This window comes from Setaria viridis, chromosome 7 (genome assembly GCF_005286985.2).
Source record: "Setaria viridis chromosome 7, Setaria_viridis_v4.0, whole genome shotgun sequence".
In the NCBI taxonomy this organism is placed as follows: Eukaryota; Viridiplantae; Streptophyta; class Magnoliopsida; order Poales; family Poaceae; genus Setaria; species Setaria viridis.
Window position 1 is genome coordinate 26,021,856 of NC_048269.2, and position 23,864 is coordinate 26,045,719.

Below are 23,864 nucleotides of genomic sequence, written 5' to 3' on the forward strand. Positions count from 1 at the left end.
ATTTTTTTAGGTTCATTGTTACTTGTATGCATCTAGATATAAATATAGTGTATGTCTAAATACTTACAAATATCTATGAACCTAGAAAAGCGAAAACGACCTACAATTCGAAGCCGAAGCCAAAACGACCTAATGAACGATCTTTCATCTCACGATTTCTACTGTACACTCGATTGAGGTAACGCTAGCTAGAATTTGAAGTTGTCATAGCTCAGTACGGTAAAGGAGAACAAACGACGTTTATCATGTATCGTCAAACAAGAGAGGACGTTCCACCGTCCGGTCAGTTGAAGCGGAGATGAAATCCAACCAGAACTCTCAAATATATAAACAATCAAATATATGAACGAGCCCTACAAAATTCCAACCACTTGTGATACAAAGGCAAATGCTATATGAGTGGCATTGCAGGTTCATAAGATACACCATGTTAGAAATGAAACACTTCGATCCACCATTTCAACACTCGTTAATGGCTGCTGCCAAGTCATAACAGGTTCAAAATTTCACATATACAAAGTATTACAGGACACTGGCAAACTGCAGACAAGCACTGTACGACAGAACAACCAAAGAATGCGTAGCAAAACTGTGTAGAATTACTATTCACCCATTCTACAAAATCATTTAAGATTTTTACAGCCTACTTCTCTAACAAGTCCGTTGGTTTCTTCCTTATCTAAATGACCTGTTGGATACAAAATATATGACCTAGCCTTTGCACAAACATTCTAATCCTCAATTTTGTACAAATGGCGTGTCCCACGCCTTCCCTTTCATTACTTTTACTACTGCCTATGATAACTAATAGACTATAAATCTTGAAGCAGGCAATGATCTACTGAAATCAGTTCTTACTGAAGCAGCCCATCACCTTCCCAACCAAGACGTAGCATCTGATCCACTACCTTCAAGCTCAACTGCAACATTACCAACTCTATCAGGAAGCAAGTTAAAGTGGATTTCTATGCAACTGGCAATGTTACCAATTGTATTAAAATATTTGTAACAGCAAAAAAATTTAAATATTCAGTTGTCATGGAAAGTGATTACATGGATTTGGTCAAGCATAATGTATCGTTAATTAGGAATTGGGGATACTTACAGCTGGATCAGTGAAGACTATTAGCTGCTTATCAGCAGTAGAAACTAGAAGATTTGTGTTCTCTTTGTTCAGAGCAATTGCTGTGATGTCCTGACCCTTTGCCAGCTTCAGTGTATGAAAAACCTGCCAGGAAAACATTTCTAGTGAGGATTGTACAAAAGGACAACAACCAAGGTTAATCCAAGCTATTAATGTCAACCTTAAGTCTATGCAGATCAACAAAGCATGCTGAAGGCACATGAACAGACTGCTCAGTTTCAGACTGTTCTGAATCTTTTGATACATCATCCTTGCCACTGGGTCCAAGCTCATGATCGCCACTTTCAGTAATCTCATTGCATTTGTTATTGTTGAACGAAGATGTTCCGATTAAAGCAAAATGTCCATCTGTAGAAATCTCAATGCAACTAACTTGTCCAGAGAAAGGTGTCAGAATTGAGGTAGCAATAGGGAGTCCATTGACAGTGAAGGTAGATAATGTTTTCTTTGATTCATTCCAAACCAAAATGATTCCCTGAGAAGATAAGCATATTGCATGTGCCTCACAGACATCAAGCCTCCTTATCAGCCGGCCTGTGCGCAATGAATGTAGAAGAACACCTGATGTGTTTGATGAGGAAGCAACAAGTCCCAGGTCAGGACTAACAGAACAGCAGGTTACTTCCCCAAGATGTCCTCTCATTATATGCATAGGACCTTCGATGCGACGTCTCTTTGTTTCTGAGGGGTTGCTCACACTGCTAGTATTGCTCGATAGAGGACTACGCGGTGTCGTTGGCGTAGTCGGTGGAGGTTCTGGAGCATTTTTCTTATGGGAGGAACCTGTCCGATGAACCCTCCAGAGTATAACTGTGGTATCTCTAGACCCTGTCACAAGGTAGTTGCTATCAGGGGACAGCGCAAGGCATGTCACTGGAGCAAGATGTCCAGAAGCAGTTTCAATTGTCTTCGCTCCATCTGGAGATACCAACTTCAACGAACCATCAATATGCCCACCTATTATTGAGCAAAACAGTATTTAGAATTATAAGCAGATTTATGGAAACATGACAAAATAATGGACTACCATATCACACTCCATCATCAAGAAAACACACAAGTGCAGAGCAAGTTATCTAGCCAAAGCACAATGAGGCTGTGGACTGCCAGCCTAAAATTATCAACAGAAAACCCTACATTGCAATTTATGTAGAAGGAGAGTTGCAATATAATAAGATATAGAAAACCAAATTAGCACTGAGACCCATTGTTCACCCTGGAATGTTTCTTTTGTAGACTTAGTTTGCATTTGGAATATTACGGCATAACACTGCAATGCTTTCTATCAATTCCAGAAGTACAATAGCGCGCTGAGGCGGTTGGTGATGGCCGCAAAGTAGGGCTATCACAAGAGTAAAATGAGATAAGCGAAGCAAGAACGAAGTAGATCATCACATGTGGTGTGATACCAAGTATATATTAAAAAAAGAATCTATAAAGATAATAAGAAGCAAAAAGAAATAATCACCAGTAATTATCTCTTTGTCACATGTGACAGCAACAACTGCTGAACTGCGGATTGCAGAAGCGGCGAATGCTATAGCCCTTGGGAACTCATAATCTTCTGCAGAACCAGCAGATACTTTGAAAATACGCATGAGTGCGCCACCGGTTGAATTTGCAGCATTTCGACCATGATGGAAAAGGAAAGGTGTCCCTTGACCATCTGGAGTATTAGGCTGCCAATGGTGAAGTGCCACACGAGCTGCTGGAGCATTTACATCTACAACTACAATAGAGTCGTTTGATACAAGCATAGCACTGGCAGGAACATTGCAGCGATCTGGATGTGGAAGCACATAGGATTTAAGTTCATTTGGATTCCGAAATATTGTCTGCACAGTAAATTAAAGGGTCAAGCTATGCCAAATATTAGTGAGCCACATAACCTATAATACTATGAATATGAAGTATGGCAGTACAAGAACACTTAATAAGTACTATATCATATTTAGTGGTTACTTATGCAGCACAGGAGCTGCCCGAAGCTGTCTATCATGAAGAATGACAAAGGAAAATAGAGATAATGGACAATAAGTCCTAAGGGAAATATATCTTTAGAAGTTACCTAGATGGCTTGATTTATGTGTTCAAGAAATCAATCACTGTACATCTGTACCACCTAGGTGAGACCTCACCAACTCAAAATTCGGGTTCCAGTAAATGAAGACCAGTTCCAGCCCTGGTTTGCCAACCCAATACATCCAAAGTATTTTGGGTTTCCATCCTTGCTATTCTTTGATGGATTACCTTAAGTGTGGTTAAGTCTCAGTTCTTTGTGCATACCAGTCCAACTATCAACTAAGGCATTGGCATACAAGACTAATCCCAATGATGTAAATAATTCACATGAGGAAACCAGCTTCACTGGTCAAATTGTGCATTAACACTCTTCCAATGGAGTCAGTATAATGGTCTGCTGGTGGGTTCCCAGCAACAAAAATTTCATACCGTACCTGAAGTAAATTTGGGTGCCATAGGCTAAATCCTGGAATTTCTTTGTTTTTTTAGATAGATACTTTATTGCCATTGACATACAAGTTCCACCAGCAGTCAGCCTATAACCCTAACATAACTAACAACATTCTACACAATAAAAAAAAATACTTTAACTCAGTAAAACTAGCACTCCCTCTGTTTTTAAATATGTGGCATTTAGGACAAGCTAATTATAAAATTACCTGTAGTTGCAAGACCTCTGCCAATGGCTTCCTCTTCATGTGAGGAACAGTGAGCAGTTGAGATGGTGTTTGTCCAAAGTAAGCTATTTGATCTTGTGTAGCTCTCCGTTCCACCTAAAGAGTTTCCGGTAAAACATGAATAGCTAGACACAAGCTACTATAAGGCACGTACACTAACTCATGCGCCCTGTTACTTACTGGGTCTGTAATTTTGTCAATGTCAACAGTTCCCTCATATGTGATGTAGAAGAATACATTATTGGCCATTACCGCTTCTTTGCCCCTCTGTTTGTATCTGCAAAAGGGAGTCGTCAGCAATGATAAGGTGATGTGTGTAACTGTAAGTGAAGAGAACATAAGAACTGGTTGCTCAGGATAGCTAATTAAAAGGATGCCTGATATCTTATTAATGGAGGCAAGAAATATGAAAGCAACCAATTGCTAAAAGCCAGAATAATCCGTCCAGATCATTTATCTAAATTAGGAGCCAAGAGATGTAAAAGCAGCCAAGCCTATTGATGGGCGAAAAGATGCTGACAAAGAGACAAAATTGCCAATGCAGTCATTATACTTGTAAATAATCTACCCAACTTAACATATTATTGTACATGAAAGGGCATAGTTAGGGTATCGCTGAGCACACAAGAAAGTGGCAAAACAAGAATAACATAGCGTACCCAAATATTAGATCAATCCACTCATGCAAATGAGCAGAGACATGTTCACTCTCAAGAGCCTTCCGGTGTTTATGGACAAAATCCACGTGGTTCTCAGCCCAGGGAGGCAATTCTACAGAATCTGCAATGGTACCAGGAATTGCATAAAGTTTTTCTGTATTCTGCTGCATAGCTGACATAAGTTATAATGCAGTTACCTAGCTTTCCTCCAAGTTGAGTTGTGCCAAAGTCGATACCATTTACGTTGGTAAATACCTCAGGGAGGTAAAACATCTCAGGTACCTAGATAAATACCATCAGATAATCAGATTGCTACAATCTAGACTTGATTTGAGCACGAACCAGTAAACATCCATGGAAACTACTGCAGACATTTGTCGTTAGACTTACAAGCTCTTTTACATCACTCATGTCTTCGAGAACACTATCCCATGTACCAGAAAGATCAGAAAACATGCGATCAGCATGGTCAAATTTTCCGCCTTGCAGTTGTATAGACAGTGTCGTAAAAGGCTCCACCCTAAAAAGGTAATACAGGACCTGCAAGGGACAATAGTAGTCCAGTCAGTACACAAATCAAACATTGCGACAACCAAGTATGCATTGGACAATAATCAAATATTAAAATTGCAGGCCACAGGAATCAAGTGAGAAATGGCGACAGACTGTGTTTTCTAAGTATTAGAACAAAATCAAGAAAAGTGGATTGCGACAAAACCAAGGTTATACAAAGGGTGAAGTCACGGTTATATAAGACACACACAAAGTTTTGACTGATGCAAGCAAAACCATGCACACATATAACCTGTAGACCCTTGTGTGATAACTTAGAATTATTTTACAGTCTGCTTATTACAAATTCATCAGGCACGGGAAGATTTCTCTGGACAAATTATTTTCCAAAGTACTTCCACACAGCATAATGCATACTTGCATAGCCAATATTCTAAGTAAACATTGGATTCATCTTTATTACAAAGATATACCGTGCCAGCACTGGAGTAGTGTGAGCCGTAATGAAACTTTGGGATGATTGGATCCTCGAATGTAGAGTACCGTTCTTGGAACTTCTTTAGACGTTCAGGGTTTAATGCTCCAATTGGCTGCATCAAATAATACCAGCTATGGTTAGTGATTAGCAAAAGACAGGAGCAACAAATAGGTACAGGACAACCTTTGAAAGATCCCGATACGTCGAAGGATCATCCAGGTTCAACACTCCGGATTTGTAATCTGCTACTATCCAGGGAAAAACAGGGTACTGCAAAAGCAGATAAACAAAATTAGGAAGAGAAATCACCAGATTCAACCAGAAATACATATTGTGTAGGATACTGACCTGAGTAATGTCATTGTAACTGCGCCCAGCCAGTGTGTTCAGTTCCATCAAGTACTCAAAGTTGCTAATCTGAACAAATGAACATTGTTAGACATCAAACCTACCAAAGAATATGCATAGGACAATGTTTGTGTACCTCCCAATTAGCCCAGCGCTCCATCAACTGAGTTCTTTTAAGAATCTGCTCAGCTCTCTGAAATAAAAAAAGGAACACATGACTGACTATTGTTGCGTACTGATAATGATAGATATTAGGTTAAAATGCTCCGAGCACAAACCTGGGTAGCTAGAAAGATGTCATTCAAGTTGGGAGGTTTTGTGTGAACAATGGCCCGATAAGCATTTTTACGTGCATCAATATCCTACATCAAGTAGACATGAGATTAAGATGCGACAGGTAAGGAATTAAAATTACAAAGTAGTGTTTTGTTAAGGATGTACCCCGAAGTCAAAAAAGAAATTCGACCTATCTACCATGAATAGTTCCAAAGCGCTTCGACGTAGTAAGTATCTGCAACAAGTAATTTTGACTCGCAAAATGAGTGCACCACAGAAAAGATAAACTACACAGTAAGTTAACATGTGACATACGCAGAGTGCAGTTTATTCATCCCAAAAGAAAAACATTTTTTTCCAACAGAACTGGATAGAGGCATCGAATGGTAGAGCGAAAAACAATATATAACAATAGCACCTGCTCAGAAAGTAACTTTTACCGTCTGCTGTATATCTGATGAAGCGATGAGATCAACCAGCTTCGATCTTTATCTTGTTGATCACATTGGCCACTAGTAGATGCAGCATCATCAATATTATTGTCACTTGAACGCTCATCAATTATAAAGTTAATCCTCTTTGAAGTTACCTGGGAACAAATTACAGGAGGGAAAATGATATCCATTAGCAGCTAGTAAAGTGGAAATTGATGAAAAGTAGAATAATCAACCATTAGTAAAAAATATAAAACAAAACGTTCCAAAACAAGGCTTTATATGACGAAGCAAATCACAAATCAGACAATATAAAGACTACAAATTTTGCACAACCCGAAGACTAGAATATAATATATATCATGATAAGTAGCATAGATAATTTCATAGAATACACAAATCAAATAAATACAAAGCATTTTAAGCCATTGCTGCAAAAATGATAAGTATTCTTGACATTATGAATTCTTACGAGAACACACTAATGGCAAACATGCCTATAAGTCAATGCATGACAAATATTATGAGCTGTGAACTTTCAAGAACTGCCCGTGGCACAAGTAGAACTTCACGACTAAGTAATAACTTACTTGGAAGGTTCCTCGGACAACTTTCAATGGCCGCACCATCAAGGATGGGAGTTCAACAATAATTCTCTCATCCGCTTCGCTCGGCACATAACTGGGTGCAAGAACTGTAGATCTAACCAAATTCCGATCAGCACAAATATCAGAACTTCTTGAACCTACTGATCCTTTTACTGATTGTTTATCAGCTGCTGAAGAATGCTGAAGCTGATCATCATCAACACTGCTGTGAGTAGTGTCAGTTTCTAACTGCTCATTTTCCGCATTTCTTTCATCCATCGACATGGCATCAGCCATAATTACAGAAGCAGATGATGGAAGTGTGTTTGCTAGTGAAGAGTTAGCATCCTCAGAGTTGCATTCATTTGACTGCGCAGCAGTACTAAGAAGCTTCCGGTCCTCATAATCAGCAGCTGCGCCTAAATGGTCAGATCCCTTGTAGTTTCTTTTCATAAATCTTCTCATCCTTGAAGAGCTTTCGGTAAAATCTAATTTCCAGAAAACCTGCCAGAGTAGTGAAAATAAATATTAAATATACCCAGAAAAACATCACATGGGTTCTCATAAGTAGAGCAAATTACAGAGCATCTCGCCTAGTTCAGATTGTACTAGTCAACAAATTGTTCTATTCTCATGAAGATGAAGATGAACAGAAAAACAGAGATAAAAAATTATTATCGGTACATACACGAACAGGAGTGCACAGAGGTTCTCCAAAAGGTCCATATAGTCTACCCATCTCTGTTAGGCAATGAAGAAGATGCCGCCATGCTCGAAGTCCAGTTGATGCACGATGCCGATTTAACACATCAACTAGTGTTTGCCTCTCCATCTGCATTTCCCTAAGTTTATGTGGCATGTAGAAAAGTATATAATTAACAAACAATGAGTGTTCGAAGTGGATTTACCTCAACTCGTTGTAAGTTTCGTGCTAAGGCCAAACAAGATACAAGAACAGCGACATATTTGTATGAAAGGGCTGAAAAATCTCTTCCAGCAACTGATTTGGAATCAGCTGATTGCAGGCACTCCATCCAAGCAGCACTCATAGCTTCTGATGTATTCCACCTCTTTGCACGCTCGATATCACCTGAACTCCTCCGTTGTCCTGATGTTGCCATTGCTACAGCACTAAGACCCCTTCTTGAACCAATCTTAGCAGTTCGCTCAAGGTCACGAGCAGCTGCCAATGCAGCAGCTTTTGCTGCTGCTTTGTCCTTTGGGGTGGACCCAGGCTTGTTAGCTGCTGTTTCGATAGGCTTCTGGAAACTTGAGAAAGTCTGTAGTTTTGATGCTGCTTTGCGCTCCGGCAATGATGTGTCACGCCTATTCACGGTATTCCTAGGAGGTGTTCTTGTTTCTGTCCCTGAGGCACCGGCAGCCATCATGGCCAATGCCATCGCAACTGGTGGTGACGCAAAAGCAGCAGCCCAACCAGGTGACACCATCAAAAGAGCAGCCTGAGCTCAAAAGAAACGAAACAAAAAATTCCAATCAATGGGGTTATTCTGGTATTCTCTGGAGGAGAAGACATGATAACATGTTGTATTTTTTTTCTTGAACATGCAGGAGAACAGGAGAACTGCGTATCATTATGTTAATATAGGGGTGTGTGTGTGTGGGGGGGGGGGGGGGGGGGGGGGGGGGGGATACAAGTTACAACACCCAGTTATGTATCTAGACATAATCCTATACTTAGGAGGTGCATAGTAACATCTATGTATCTAGAAAAGCCAAAACGACCTACATTTTGGAACGGAGGGAGTATTGCCTGTGAATAAGAAAAAAAATGACCTCAACCAAAATACCACCCTATTCTGGCTCAAGGGCAAAGAGGCAGGAAATACCTCTAGCTCCAACCAAACTCCAGAACTGCAACACCTCACTAGCAAGCATTAGGGCTCTAGTCAAGCATGGAGATACTCCATCAAAACATAATGTATTTAGTAATTAATCTTTTCAAAAAATAAGATCAGTAACCATTTTGTTCTAAAAGTTCTTCAGAAGGATTGTCATGTTAAATGGCCCAATGTTCGTCTTGAATATTTGGACAAAGAGATCAGGTTAAATGTCAATGTCCACAACAGCAAATATGATGTTTAATAACCGTCCAATAAGAAGCAAAAAATGCATGATCACTAACAGACTAGAACAAAGATAAGAAGTTGTGACTTGCAACAAACAAATAACAATCAGCTTCTGGTTTCACAACAATGTTCAAATTACCAGATTAGGTGAACATGGCCAAAAAATCATGCTCCCTCCATTCTTATTGATGTTTTATACTTGATTACTTGTGCAGACTTAAAAAGCACAAGATGACCATATACCCCCAACTAATCTTTGTGTCATGTGCAACTATATCAAATTCGAATGTCCCTCAAACCACCCTCTTTAAGCTTTCGAGCAATGAACAAAGAGATTTAATCTTGTAAAATGTAGCATTAAGTAAGGTTTCAATTTGCAATGCAGGAATTTTTTTCTAATACAAATTAACTGTTCTCTTTGGGATCCATGCATGCATTCCAAACAGGCCCTAAATGAGGTGTTCAGCACTAAGATGTAGCCATGTATTTCCTATAAATCCTACACCATATAGAACACTTTTCACTCCTAAAACATCAAGCAGAAAAGCACAGGGAGTGCAGGATTGAGTTAAATCTACCAGCCTCAGCCTCTCATTAGTTACAGGTGATCAGAACCAATCGAACCACTATCTTCAATAACTGTATAGCAAAAGATAAATATTTTTCTGATTTGCAGCATTTCCTTGTTTAAAGATAAAATATGACTAAAATAAGCACACCAAAATTGCCTTCTTGATTTTTCGTAGTAGAGTAGTATCAGTATGTTATCAATACAATTCAGCAATAAAATTATCTCAAGTTATGAATGGATTCCAGGGAGAAGTAGCCAGTACCTCAATAGGTAATGCATCTGCTGCCAAAGCACGATCATCAGCAATAAGTGGATTTTGTCCATCTGAAGAAGTAAGCTCATGAATACCAGCCAAAAGAGGCCGCCATCTTCTAAGGATGGCTACAAATGGTGGTAAAATCAGCTCAATGTATTGTTTCCTTAGGGGTTTCCTGTCCCTGCCAATAGCATGCCATACCTGCATCAAGTGTAAGATAGTGAAAACTCTTATGAACAACAATAATAACTTTGTGTTCCCTAGAAATAGCATTTACTAAAAATATGATGAACAGAAAATTAGAAGCCTAAAAGATGAATATGGTATGCCCAGTTATTTACTATGTTCTCACTGATTCAATAACGATAATAGTATTTGGATGAGCAAAGACAGGATATTGTTCAAAATCATTTATATGTATAGCATAAAAGAATCAACAAAATTATGACAGGTCAAGAATAACTTCAAGTTTTATCCAGCAAGAGAATTCTTGTCTTCAAAAGTATTGTGAACATTGAAAAGTAAACAAATCAAACATTTCAGCACATAATGTTGCCATATCAATGACAGATTAGACATTGAGGTAAGGGATGATCACCCTCTAATCTACGGGCTTCTCCCATTGAAAAGAGGCTCTGAACATAGCCGAGTTTGGTAGGCTAAGCCATTTACAAGATTGATTCTTGATTGACTGATTTCTGAACAAGACTAAGGCCACCTTTGTTAGGAAGATGTGAAACAGACTAGGACCTTGGATAGCAATCTAAATAAACTAGGAAACTACTATCTGTAGGTCCAGCAAAACATGGATTCCATAAGAAACACTGTAGCACTTACATGAAGAAAAATGTTCGAAAAAGGCAGATGGCTATGTTCAGTGTGTCAGTCGACTACGGGCCTGTTTGTTTCCGCTTATTTCCCGCTTATCGGTGGAAATAAGCCATAAGCCCACCCAACCGCCCTGCTTAATTTCCGCTTATTTCCCAAGCCGCTTAGCCCACAATTGAGAATAGAACTAGCGCTCCGCTTTTGCACTACACGGCCTCGGGGGCGCTTCTCGCGCATGCGGACAGATTTTTCCCCGATACCCCTCCGCTCCACCGACACCCTGCCCTCCGACCCCCGCGCCACCACGCCCGCCGCCGGCCCCGTCCGCCACCCACCGCCGGCTCCGTCCACCCTGCTTAATTTCCGCTTATTTCCCAAGCCGCTTAGCCCACAATCGAGAATAGAACTAGCGCTCTGCTTTTGCACTACGCGGCCTCGGGGGCGCTTCTCGCGCAAGCGGACAGATTTTTCCCCGATACCCCTCCACTCCACTGACACCCTGCCCTCCGACCCCTGCGCCACCGCCGGCTCCGTCCGCCGCCCGCCGCTCGCCACCAGCTCCGTCCGCCGCCGGCTCCCCACCCAGATCCCATCCGCCGCTCCCCACGCTCCGCCCGCCGCCGGCTCCATATGCCATCCGCCCGCCTCACTACCATCCGCCCGCCGCCCTGCCCAGATCCCGTCCTTCTTGCCCGCCTCCCTGCCCTCCGCCCGCCTCGCGTCAGCCCTCCGCCGCCGCCGGATCCTTCCGCATCAGTCACACCGAGCTCCTCCAAGGCGACGCCGACGGATGTTTCCGTACTAGACCGATCCATCATATGAATTTCATATTATCGTAATGCAATTTCTATTTAACAAACTCCAGAGACATTAGAATTATTATCTTCTCATATTCACAACAAAAATGAGCTATTATCAGCCTAAGGGGCATTCAGGTCATTTTACCAGTCAGGACAGACAATCGACACAAAATAATCAGGATTGCCAAACACCCAGCTTATTCAGACAGCAGATTCTCCAGACAGCAGGCTTATCAAATAAGCGAGTTCCAGAAAAGCGTATACAAACAGGGCCTAAGGGGGCTGGCTTCTAATTCATTATGAGACAGACTACATGCTTTGTTCAATAATGCAAAAGAAACTCACCTCTGAATAGAGAATAGAGGAAGCAACCAACACTCTCTGTCGCTTAGACTCTGTAATTGGCATATTGAGGATGGGGCCAAGCACACTGCAGTCACAACCCATGAAATAAGAATTAACAGAATGACCAGCCATAATAGACTGAAAGACCACCTAGATGTAATCATATAATATATTGAGCTGCATGCACCGAACAATTGCACCCGAAAGCCTAAGTTGCCTCAGACGTGGAATAGGAGCAGGCAAATGGATCTTTTAGTAAATTGCGCAACTAAGATGGAAACCTCTGGCCCTGATCAGTTGCATCCAAAGGCCTAAGCTGATGGGGAAAGGTGTGCAATTCACTTATACTTCAACACATTATATCAAAGAAACTTTCTACCATTGAAATTCTGATTATCTACTAAATTATAACTAATGTTCAACTCCTAACAAAGATCATTAACACATTTTTTGAGAAACCATTAGCAGTTTAGCACAGCTAGGGAATCTGATGTTGCTAAACGATGGAGTTACCTCCAAAGAAGTGCAGACCGAGGCTTTCTTGGAGATGAATAACTGTTGCCATCAAATGGCATCATGCTTCCAGCCTGGTGGCCCATTCCTTCTGATACTACATCCTTTATGTTATTGTCTTTCATAAAAGCATCACCTTCACCTTTGTCATCCTCCCTCATCGAAACAAGAACCATTCTGAGCATGCAAAGAAATGGTTGGTCACTGTCTAGCAACTGATAGAGGGCAGTCATAACCCCCATACCAGGGCCAGATCCCCCTCCAATACCAAGACCACCACCAAGTCCAGATTCATCTAACAGAAGTGCCTGCAGCACGGCAACTGATTTCTTTACAAGTGGAAATTCAATCCAAATCCCATTTGAGTCCTTCTCTAGAACAGATTTCCAGGATTCCCAACCACTTCCACCACCGCCAAATATATCAGATTTGGGTGGAATGCCGACACCATACCACAAACGGCTTCTGTACTTCCAACTTTCTCCAAGATCTGCTATGCAGCTCCCATAAGACACAAATGCATGCTTGACAGATTCATAAGGCTCAGCTGCTGTTGCTGCTGTAAGACGTTCCATCACGGCAGCAGAGATTTGTCCATTTGCATCAGCCATAGAAGTAAGCAACTGCTTCAATCACAGCAGACAAATGAAGACAGCATTCATAAGATCAAACTTAACTATCTGTTGGCAATACTATATAAGCCATGAAGGTACAGTCAACAAGTAATTATTTTAAATTTTCACTAGACAGCAAGATATGTACAGTTAAAGCTTTAATTAAATCCAGCAATTAGATCATCCAATAGCACATTTCCATTTAGAGATATATCAGACACATATTTATTTAGAACTTTATTGCAGAATCTCTTCAAGGAAGTGGCAGGTATGGATTAGCACTGTTAATCAAACAGCAACTCCAACCCTATCAAGCATTTATCATGTCAATAGCTTGTTGTCACCTCATACAATGAACTAGCAGGACCAGGTGGCCTATGCAGCTAGGTAAATAACAGCTCTACTGAAATTTTCAGGCATGATTACCAAGATAACAATTATGAAAATTTGGTAATAGTAAGCCAGGAACATGGTACAAGAATGGAAATCATGACAGGGTGGCATCTTTTGCAATGACTTTTAGCAACAGAAGAAAATAGTAAAATGTTCTCTCAAACACAAACATGCAAATGCAATGTACAAGTATAACTGCTAAAAATTGAAGCGTGGTTATGACAGCTAAATAATTACTTCATCAAAATAATGCGAATAACTGATAGAATGCAATTACATATAGTCATCGCGTATTACATACATCTAGCGGAAGGCCACCAGCATCGCTGGACAAGGATGACCGTCTGGAGGCTCCAGCAGCCGCAGGTTCTTTACCAGCTGTGCCCAAAGAATTTGACCGACTGGCAGCCAATGAAGCCACTGAAGTGGAAGATACAATGCTATCACCTGCAAGAGATGTGCAAAAATGTTGACCTTGTGACCTCAGATGATCTTCCACAAGCATCAGAATGACTATTGCATTCTCCGCTAGCGCTACTGAGAGATGAGCAGCATTCTCAGCTTGAGCTTTTGCTTCTTCAGGAGACAAACCCTCAGCTGCAACACCAGCTGCAGCCGCTGCAATTACTTCAGTCTGTTGGACATACAAGCAGAAGAAAGACATTACAAAACAATAGCCACAGAACTCAGGTAAAAACTATCACATTGCAACAACATGCATCAAGATGATATAATAGCCATCCAGGATCGCAATAACAATATTACAATTTTCGTCCAGAATCAAAAAGTTATAATTAGAAAATGTAGTAAGGCATCAGTATTCGTGAAAAATAACACAGAAAAAATGTTGTTACATAACAGTGCTATTGCATCTATGTGCCAACCTGTTATATTCTTGTGCGAAGGGAGTAGGGAACATAGTCAAAGCTACCAACTCTACGAGTGGCGGAGGATGGATTAAAAATGAGGTGTGGCGCAGCTGGGCGATTGAAGCTCCGTGCCCTGATTAAAGGTGGAGGTGCAATGAAAACACAGAACCAAGCTAGGATGGAGAAGGACCTGAAAATTTTGAGGTATGGCAGCCGCCCGACCTAGCCATACCAGGGGCTCCGCCACTGAACTCTAGTATTTCAATCATATAAAAATTACCCTTAACGATAATCTATATAGCCTTTGTACCTAATTTAAACCAGAGAAGGATAAAACAAACACTTCTTTAGAAGAATAGAGACTAAAAAATCAGCAGTTCAACACACCACAAAGGGGAAAACTAACTACAGAAAGTAGCAACAGCAAAAGACTTAAAATACCACTGTTCATATCATGTAAAGAAAAGATCCATGCTCAGCAGGCAGATCAAGTCGAGAACAGGAGACTTACCTGAACTTGAAGCTCCCTGGCAGAAAAATCAAGCAGATCACCCAGTAATCTCCTTTTGAAAATAGGTAATGATTCTTCACGCCTTAAAAAGAATAGAAGGTTGTCATAAAAATGCAAGGCAAACAATCTCAGTAACCGAAAAGACAGTGCAGAGAAAATAAATGGTGTTGTCATTTGATGTTTAAATCCTAGGCTTTTGGGTGCAGAAATCTTAGAATAAAGTTCTTGAATTATTTCTTGAACAAGTTACCCCAAGTTAAGTGCAAAGGGGCTACCTGATCCTTTGGTCTCCAGTGCTAGATCCTCCGACCATTGAGAGCCACTCTGCACAATGAATTGTTGCCTCCACGTCCTAAATAGTTGCATGGACAACGACAAAACAAGGTCTTATTGAAAAAAATCAATGCATTTGACCATGTATGTTATTGAGGATGTTCTGCCTAAAAAATTATCTTGCCTTCCACCCATCTTTTTGTCGCATTGAATGCTCCAGCATGATGATCAGGAAATTATGTATGAGGTCTTCAATCTCACCAATGCTTACACCATCAGCATTTTTCTTAGTGCCCTTCTATAATTATAAATTTTCAAATTAAAAATAAAAGAAAATGACAAATTGCAGTTTATGTTTTGTTTCACCTGAACACAATTCTCATTAGAAAAATATGATAAAAGGCCTGTGACACTCACCTCATGATTAGAAATCAAAACCTCCAAAATCCATTCTGGCCACTCTGCAATTGAGGTCATTGTGGTTCTATTGTCAGGATGACTGCAAGCCAAAAACAGAAGATCCTGAAATGATATAGAAAGAATTTTGACATCATAAGAAATTCAGCAAGATCTAAAAATTTGATAAATCAAAAGGATATAACTCAGTTTGTGAAGGACAAAGAGCATATAACCATATAGCGCAGTATAAATGGAAATAAACGTGCAGGAGCCCTTAAACCTAATAATACCCTATGCAAGTGGCACAGACATCATACTAGAGTCCATCTGATTTGGCTAACTTTTACTGACATGCAGGGCAGCTGGGATTATGGATTTGATAGGTGATCCAAAGATTCCAAGATTTAGACTGCGATAGTTTAAGAATGCAAATGAAACTGACTAACATACAGCATAATTTTGATAACGGTAGCTTTCTCTATCTGTCAGTCAAAAACAAGATATATCACAAAGATAAAAAGCAAAACTACACACAGCATATAGAAATAGAATAACAAAGTAGCTTTACTTTGTTAAAGAGTCGAGTACTTATGGGCTTGTGGTCATGACCTTAGGATTATGCAGGTCTTCTTTACATAACTTATACTGTATTATAATAATATATTTCTTTCAGTAAGGGCTAAGGGCCCTCTACTTTCCCAATAAAAAAGTAAATTTGCCATGATAATACAAATTATGTAATGATTTACTGCAAGTCAATGAAAACACACCTGTATAGCACGAGCTTGGAATGCCCTAGATGCATATGGAAGTGAGCGGAGTAGGACCAGTAAAAATTGGATATGTTCGAAACGGTGACCAGAATCATAAAGATTAAGACTTTCATCAGCTGATGAAACATTAATCTGCATTAAATTGTGAGGAAGGCCAATATCATTAAACTTGAAAATTTGTGGTGTCTTTGTACGCCACTACAAACCAAGTGAGCAAAAGTATCAAAACGCATATAACAAAAACCAAATGAAAATTCTTATGGTCCCAGCCCCTCATTTAGGTAGAGTCAATTTAGCATTCTTGCCCATTTTTATTTTCATGACCATTGAAGAATAAATCAATAGATCCTTTTTAAAGTTCTCTCATTTTTACTTGAAGCATCATTTTTAGTAGGGACCTCTATGTTCAAAAAAGGGTTTATTGTACTTTGCAAGCAGGTTGAAAGTAGAGAAAGGAAACCAAGCGCAATAAACTTCAATTAATCACATGGAGCCAATTGGTTAGGGTAAAGAAACACATCCAATTATGTCCCAATCAGAAAAAAAACCATACCGCAGCAGAAATCAAAGCCATATAGACATTTGCAGTCATAAGCCTCCTTGGGGCTGCTTGGAATACTTTCTGAAATGCAAAAAGTAACAACGATACTCTATCTTCTGACACAGGATTTCCTTCTTCATTAAGGGCGTTCTGACTACCACCAGGTATATTTGGAGTAGCAGCATCAGAATCAAATTTAAGATGGCCTGATGCAACTAGAGCACCGAGAATGTGAATAATGCCCACAACAATGCCATCACCTTTGTCAACATTGTAAACATTATTCCGGACATTATCAGAAGTAATTGAGAAGCTAATACCACCCAGATTTTTCAAGAGCCCATTCTCAGAACCAGGCACTCTACTTCCAATATTTGACTCTAGCATATCATTTGCATTTGAGGCTTCATGTTCATCGGCTTCTTCATGAAAAATTGTTTCATGATGTTCAGTTGATTGAGTTTCATCAACCTGACATCTTGTGTCAGCGCTTTCAACTTTTCTGCTGGAACTTCGATCCCTGTGCACATCATTTTCACTTAAATTGGCACCAGAATCATCCAAAATATTTTTATTACCAGCTTTAGCTTCCCGTTGTAACAGAACAAGAAGTGCTTCCACACCACCACTAGAGATGAAGGATTGAGAAAACATGTTGGCCCTAGAGATGTTAGGCTGCACAATCAACCTATAGACGAGGTGCAACACCCTTGCAACCTGCCAATAAGCACATAATTAAGAACCAACTTATTACTAGTTCACCATAAAGCTGGCTAGATAAGGAGTTCCTGCACATACTTCATTCTGACTTTCATTAAGTCAAGGCAAACAGCATTTATAAAGTAAATACTAAGAGCAAAAGATTTGTAGACAACCTTCAAGAGCAAACAGGTAACTCGTATTGACAAATTTGTCATGGTTAAATAAATCAGTTTGTGTTATCTCAATATACCCAGTCCGTAGCCCAGTAAAGGAGGAAGCTTGTCATAAGCTTGGCAAGCCAACATAAAACAGCTATTACTAATGAGACAAAATAGACAACCCAAACTTCCTTGGGATTATAGGCTTTGTTGTTGCTGCTATTGCCATGGTTAATATAACACGTCAAGGGCGTAGGCTCGGACAGATGCAGAAGCGGCACACTACTAAGAAGCCACCACCACAATTTGGGAAATTTTTTGCATTGGCAATAAAGTCAATTGTCCCCAACTCCCCATTCCTCAACCCCAGCGCCCTGCTGCCCCCTCCTAGAGTTCTATCGCCATTTAGTCAAGGCATCATTCTCTTCCTGCGTAGTATTTATCCTATGAAGTAAGCTCTGTTTAAAAAGGACGCGGCGACGCCTAGGCACTAGGCAGAGCAGAACTGCCACGCCTACCACCTAGGCATTTTGTCAAGGTGTCTTTTCACCTCGAGCGGTTTAGGACTTGATCAGTGCTTGCAAGTGGGACACAGAGAGACAGAGAATGACAAACTATGGTCACATAACTCATGAATGCATGATAATGTCAAATTCTGTATTAATGTACCAAATTTCCTCTTATCTAACATAGGATTAGTCTATACTATAAAAAGTACAAACACCTAGCCTTGCCCAGGCAACACCTAGGCACATCTAGGGGCTAGGCAGGACCTGACCACCTGCCTATTGCCTAGCACTTTTTGAAACCATGGAAGTAAAGTTCATGAACAATTTACCTACTTCTAATGCTGTAGGGAAAAACGAGCATCAGGGCTCTGAGATAACTTTATAATTACTAATGTATATGCACCGATTGGTTGTGCTTAACTGATTCAAAAACATCTTTGATATAACATATGTTAGGCTCGCAACATAAGACATGGAAGATCTATGCATCTTCCATTCAAATTATTCATGTCTCGACAGAAACAAAAGACAGAAGCACTGGTGGAATTTGACAAAGTTTGTCTAGTAATGCGAAGTCCCAAGTACCTGATTAGGCTGTGGGCAGTCGACAATAAATCCAATCAAACAGCGGACATCATCTGAGGCTGCTGTTGAAGACGCTGCTCCTAGCAGCAGTTCAACAACAACTAAAAGTTCATCAACTAGAGCATTCACTTCACCCAATGATCTCTTTGTTCCAGTAAATGCAAAGTTATCAATTGAATCTGGTTCCTGAATTGCCCAGTAACACCTTCTGCAACCATCAAGAAGCATTTGCATCGCTTTTGCATCTCGCATGCAAGCAGATTCGGTAAATACCATATCTGCAAGAGAGGAGAGAAGCTTCTTTTGTAAACCATAGTTGCATGAACTCCACAGCTTCAGGTCCAACAGTAAACTGCTGAAAAGCTGAACTTTAAGCTCATGATTATTTCTTTGAGACTGGCACAAAGATACAACTGCAGCAACAAGCTCCTCATCAGTCAGTGCCTCTTCTCCACTTTCCACCTTCGAAAGAGCTTGCAACAGATAATGTAAAACACGTGACAAAAGCTCTGGTGCAAATGTCCAGCATAATTCTTCATTATTTCCAGGGTGTTGAATAGCTAGGGAAATTATCCTGAAAACTGGAGCAGAAAGGGAAACAGTGGCAAGCGACAATGACAAGTCACCAGGTATAGGCTCAAGGCTGTCCATCTGCACATTGCTTATGGTTAGTGGAAGTAAAGCCATGGGGCCCCCATAAGCCAAGGCCCATAAAGATTCTGCAGGCCGCACACGAGATGAAACATGAACCAATCCAAGAACCTCTGCAGGCCTTCGTTGAGTACCTAAAAATCAAAAGAAGATACTAGTTAACCATATGTATGAGTACGACAGAGCATGACCCGATAGCATCAAAAATAGCCGGAGCAACAAGAAATACAGTATGCCTTACTTCAATGGCTTTGCAAAACGAAAATGGTATGCATGATTCAACAGAAGGGCAATCCTATTAAATGATTTAGTGACTTTCAGTATCTGTTCTCTCCTTTAAAACAATTGCAATGGGGATTTGCGAAAATTAATGGATTCAAATATATGGTAGTGCTAGTGCAGGTGCATGAAAATGAGTACAGTCAATGCTAAGTATAGAGGGAAGGGGTGGGGGAAGATAAAACCTGATGAGCCAGAAGGTGAGGCATCTGGGCAAAACCGCCCAGTGAGAAGACTAGGATGGTAAAGAAGATGCAAGCCTCCTGCCAACTCATTGTTAAGTGCAAAGCTTTCTTCTGCCATACTCTTAACATGGTCATTAGTTGCCTTCCATGGCAAGCCTGCGCCATTTCCAAAACTGGGCAGTGTATCTCCTCCTCGGAACGCTAGGCGCCTCATTCTGTCTGGCCCAATTGGTTCCTTGAAGATGTAGATAGGCCCCATTTCAGCAAACAATGGGCATTGCCGCCGGCGCCTCTGCAGGCCTGCGATAGTTGGAGGTGGATTTGTCCCAATGCAGCAAAATGCAAGTGGCTTCGAGATACGTGGGAACTCAAAAGGACGGCTCTCATACAGGCTACCATCAACATACAGCCTCAATTCACTTTCACCCTTCCCAAGCAAACCATGCTTATTTGTGTGCTCCAACCCAACAAAATACCAACACTGAGGCTTGAACGCATAAGTAAAGTGCAAAGAAGCTTTCTTACCCCTCCCGCCAACACTCTCCACCACTAAGAACTGGCCATGAAAGTATGCCTCTACACCCTGATTATCTGAAGAGAGAAAGCTGAAAAGCCGGGGCATGTGTGTTGTTCCTTCTCCTGCAAGGGCACTAGCTGCCGCAGCAGCTGACATTGCTGATGATTTTCCCGATGTTGCCGCGGCAGCAGCAGCAATGGCCGCTGCAGCTGTTGCTGTGCTAAGCGTATCCGAGAATGATTCTATATAGATCCAAGTGGCGAACCCGTATCCATTTAAGAAGGGCCACCTGCTATCGCCAGGGCCAAGCAGACCAGAGCTCTCCCCATCAAACTCAAATGTCACAGCAGGACCTCTTGCTTCCTCGCTCCCCATGGCCTTCTCAAGCGCCAGTGTCATTGGTGTGGCCCAGCTCGTTCCAAGTGCCTTCCTTACCAAACCAAGCCAGGAATGCAGGTCCTTCACACTGAGCGAGTGTCCACCCAACACCTCAATGCACTGAAGAAGTGCAGCCCCGTCCCAGCTACTACCCGGATCCATTTCAACGAACAGCTTCTCTGCAGACTCGAGGAGGGCAGCCAGGAGGCCAGCAGAAGAGCACATGGCACGGTTGCGAGTGCAGGCGCGGAGCGCGGCGTGCAGACCCGCGACCATACGGGTGCGTGGAGACGGCTCGTCGTCGCAGGGGAGACAAGGCAGGAGCTTGGCGGCGACAACGGCGGCGCGCGCGTTGGACATGACGCTCGGGGGCGCGCCAGTGCCGGTGGAGTCGCCTGCCTCGTCCGCGCCGCCCATGGTGCCGAGCAGCACGTCGATGACGGAGTGCGCCAGCTCGCCCTGCTCCTGGGAGGCCACCTCGCGGAGGAGGTCCGGCCCGCCCGCGATCGCGGCCTCCACCGCCCGCACCACCTCCGGCGGCGCGTCGGCCGGCGCTCCCGGCGGCCGCGGCGGCCTCCTCGGCCGCGGGGACGGCTCGTAGGGCGTCACGGGCGTGGCCGGCGTGCTGGCACCCATCCCCGGAACCAACGCGGGCTCCTCCTCCTCGACGCCCGCCTCGTCCCCGAGCGCCACGGCCTCGAACTGCTCCTCCTCGGAGCCCTCCTCCGGCCGCGGCGTCGGTGGCGCCGGCGCCGGCGGGGAGGAGGAATCGGACACCTCGCGTGCGTCCTCCGCCATTGCTAGGGCTTTACTCCATCAAACCCAAATCCGAGCAAAGCCCCGGGGGCGGAAATGCGGGCGGGAATCGGTCAACGGAAGTGAAACAGCGGGCGGGCGGGGCGATTACGCGCGGCGGAGACTCTCAGACTGGAGGGACGCGGAATCGAGGCGGAAAATGGCCGTGCGTGGATCTGGGGAGATCCGCGGGGTGTTGGGTGCAAATGCGTGAGAGGAGGTGGGTGGGGGATTAGCGGCTGTGCACGGCGAGATCCGAGAGGCGGACGGGAACCCGGATGATGAACTTGACCGAGGGGGGGAGGGAGGGAGGAGGTCAGGAGGGGAGAAGACGTGGCGCGGCGGTGGGTACGTTGGGTTCACGGGGTCGCGGGCTCTCGTTGCGTTCTCGCCCGTGCACCTCGGTACTGGTGCGGCGGGCGGGTTTGAGCGCCCGTAGAGGGAACGACACGGCGAGATCCGGAGCTGGCGCCACCTGGCAGTGACTAAGCAGCTGGCCTTTTTCAGGACTAGGCAGCTGGAAGTTGGACGTACCACGAGGCACAAGCTACAACAATGCACGGGTTTTTTCGAGCAGCGGCGCGTGCACGCCCATACACAAAGTGCGTGTGCCGTAGCTGCGTGCATAGCCCATAGCTTATTAGCCCACGTCTAAAGAAGATCAGAGATTCCCTAATTCAGCGCACAAGTTTTGTCTCATCAACTTGTACACTCCACATTCGTACTAACCTCGTTACAGCTTGTGTTTATCTTCGATGAATGCTTAGATGTTACGGCAAATCCAGAAGGAGAAAAGTGAAAGTCCAATCAACATGTACAGGAAGATTTCAAAAGCGTCGTTTGGTCCAAGGACCAGGCTTCAATGGACTGTGGAGTGATGGAGTAGCAGTGATAAATGCAGGGACCCGGTCATCCAATGAAAAGGCTACGAGGGAAAGGGAAAGCACATCCGATATTAGTCGATGCAGATTGATCGTGATCTGCGAACGGCACAACCTGACGCTGTAAGCATGATCTGTCCATGACTAAATAGTACTGTAACAACTAACATGCGATCAGGTCGGGAATTTCTTAAGGTGCGTTTGGATATAGATATTGGAGGGTGTGGTATTGAATTGGGTTCAATACCAAATTAGCCATGGTATGAAAATGGACCACAATTCCAATTCTGTTGTTTGGATGACTACTAAATTAGGTTTTGGAATCTTAGGAAGCAGCTCGATCAGCTCCAAATTCTAAAACTCAATATCTACGTCCAAACACTAATCGACCGACAATAACCGTACAATGCAAAAGAATACACGGGCAGCAGCTTTACCTGACCGATCTGCCAGACTGCCACAGCTCAAAAGATCAAGAAAAAGGCTTCCACCGCGCTCATGTGAAAGCAGCACAGTTTCTTCAAGTTAAAGTTTGGGTGTGATCTGTTTACTCTCCCGGGGCTCTCGATCCATTAGGAGGGAAGGAAAATCACAGCATACAATGTACTCCCGATTTTACTGGTGACGCCGTGAACCACTCAACCAACGACTGAGGCGATCTCCCGTTTTTACCGGTGAAATTTTGCGCAAAAGAATCGTAAAAAATTATAGGGGCAGGGGATTGGACATCGCAGCAATTTAAAGAATTTTTAAACTCATGGCGGTGGTGGCAGTAAAATAAAAAAGGACAAACTAGACTAAGTTTTGCTGCGTATATGCAGCACTTTTTTTGTGTACTATATTGCTCTGCGAGGAATCGTTTCCTCATTTCTGCATTTGTATATTACTCCGAGGAGCATTCAAAGTCGCATATGGACATAGGAAACGATGCCAAATTGACTTGGATGCTCTTGGAGTCTCGGTAGTAACAAGTATTTGTTTAAGGGGGTGTTTGGATATATCCTCCAAAACTTTAGTACCTGTCACATCGTACATTTTGATACTAATTAGGAGTATTAAATATAGTCTAATTATAAAACTAATTGCACAGATGGAGTCTAATTCGCGAGACGAATCTATTAAGCCTAATTAGTCCATGATTTGACAATGTGGTGTTACAGTAACCATTTGCTAATGATGGATTAATTAGGCTTAATAGATTCATCTCGTGAATTTGTATAGGGGTTTTGCAGTTAGTTTTATAATTAGCTCATGTTTAGTCCTCCTAATTAGCGTCCGAACATCCGATGTGACTCTCCTAAAGTTTAGTACCT

General features: G+C 42.4%; 1 protein-coding gene across 2 annotated transcripts; it reads right to left on the reverse strand.

Annotated features, from left to right (window-relative positions):
• Nucleotides 1–430: 430 nt before the first annotated feature.
• LOC117862873 (BEACH domain-containing protein C2) lies at nucleotides 431–21,984 on the reverse strand. Of its 2 annotated transcripts, none has more exons than XM_072295131.1 (31): nucleotides 19,981–21,984; nucleotides 18,866–19,650; nucleotides 16,924–17,628; nucleotides 16,368–16,502; nucleotides 15,616–15,720; nucleotides 15,383–15,496; nucleotides 15,201–15,277; nucleotides 14,926–15,007; nucleotides 13,847–14,179; nucleotides 12,539–13,161; nucleotides 12,026–12,110; nucleotides 10,059–10,253; nucleotides 8,047–8,598; nucleotides 7,827–7,970; nucleotides 7,142–7,642; nucleotides 6,558–6,706; nucleotides 6,283–6,352; nucleotides 6,120–6,203; nucleotides 5,978–6,034; nucleotides 5,842–5,910; nucleotides 5,677–5,763; nucleotides 5,489–5,605; nucleotides 4,893–5,042; nucleotides 4,700–4,784; nucleotides 4,503–4,623; nucleotides 4,024–4,120; nucleotides 3,826–3,939; nucleotides 2,613–2,979; nucleotides 1,305–2,101; nucleotides 1,106–1,228; nucleotides 431–920 (listed from the first exon to the last, which is right to left on the reverse strand). In XM_072295131.1, exons 1-31 carry the CDS (start codon nucleotides 21,671–21,673, stop codon nucleotides 855–857), a joined length of 8,682 nt encoding a protein of 2,893 aa, XP_072151232.1. In that variant the 5' UTR covers nucleotides 21,674–21,984; the 3' UTR covers nucleotides 431–854. The 2 variants fall into 2 exon arrangements, with proteins under 2 accessions (XP_072151232.1, XP_034602305.1); XM_034746414.2 differs by having other exon boundaries at nucleotides 12,539–13,164.
• Between the last annotated feature and the right edge of the window lie 1,880 nt (nucleotides 21,985–23,864).

Bases quoted from the DNA above. Each gene is read 5' to 3' on its own strand.
- LOC117862873 (XM_034746414.2), bottom strand. From the start codon at position 21,673: ATGGCGGAGGACGCACGCGAGGTGTCCGATTCCTCCTCCCCGCCGGCG. The intron at 10,254-12,025 runs GTGAGTTTCTTT...CACTTGATGCAG, and splicing joins CCTCTATTCTCTATTCAGAG to GTATGGCATGCTATTGGCAG. The intron at 6,707-7,141 runs GTAAGTTATTAC...ATTTGTTCCCAG, and splicing joins TTGTCCGAGGAACCTTCCAA to GTAACTTCAAAGAGGATTAA.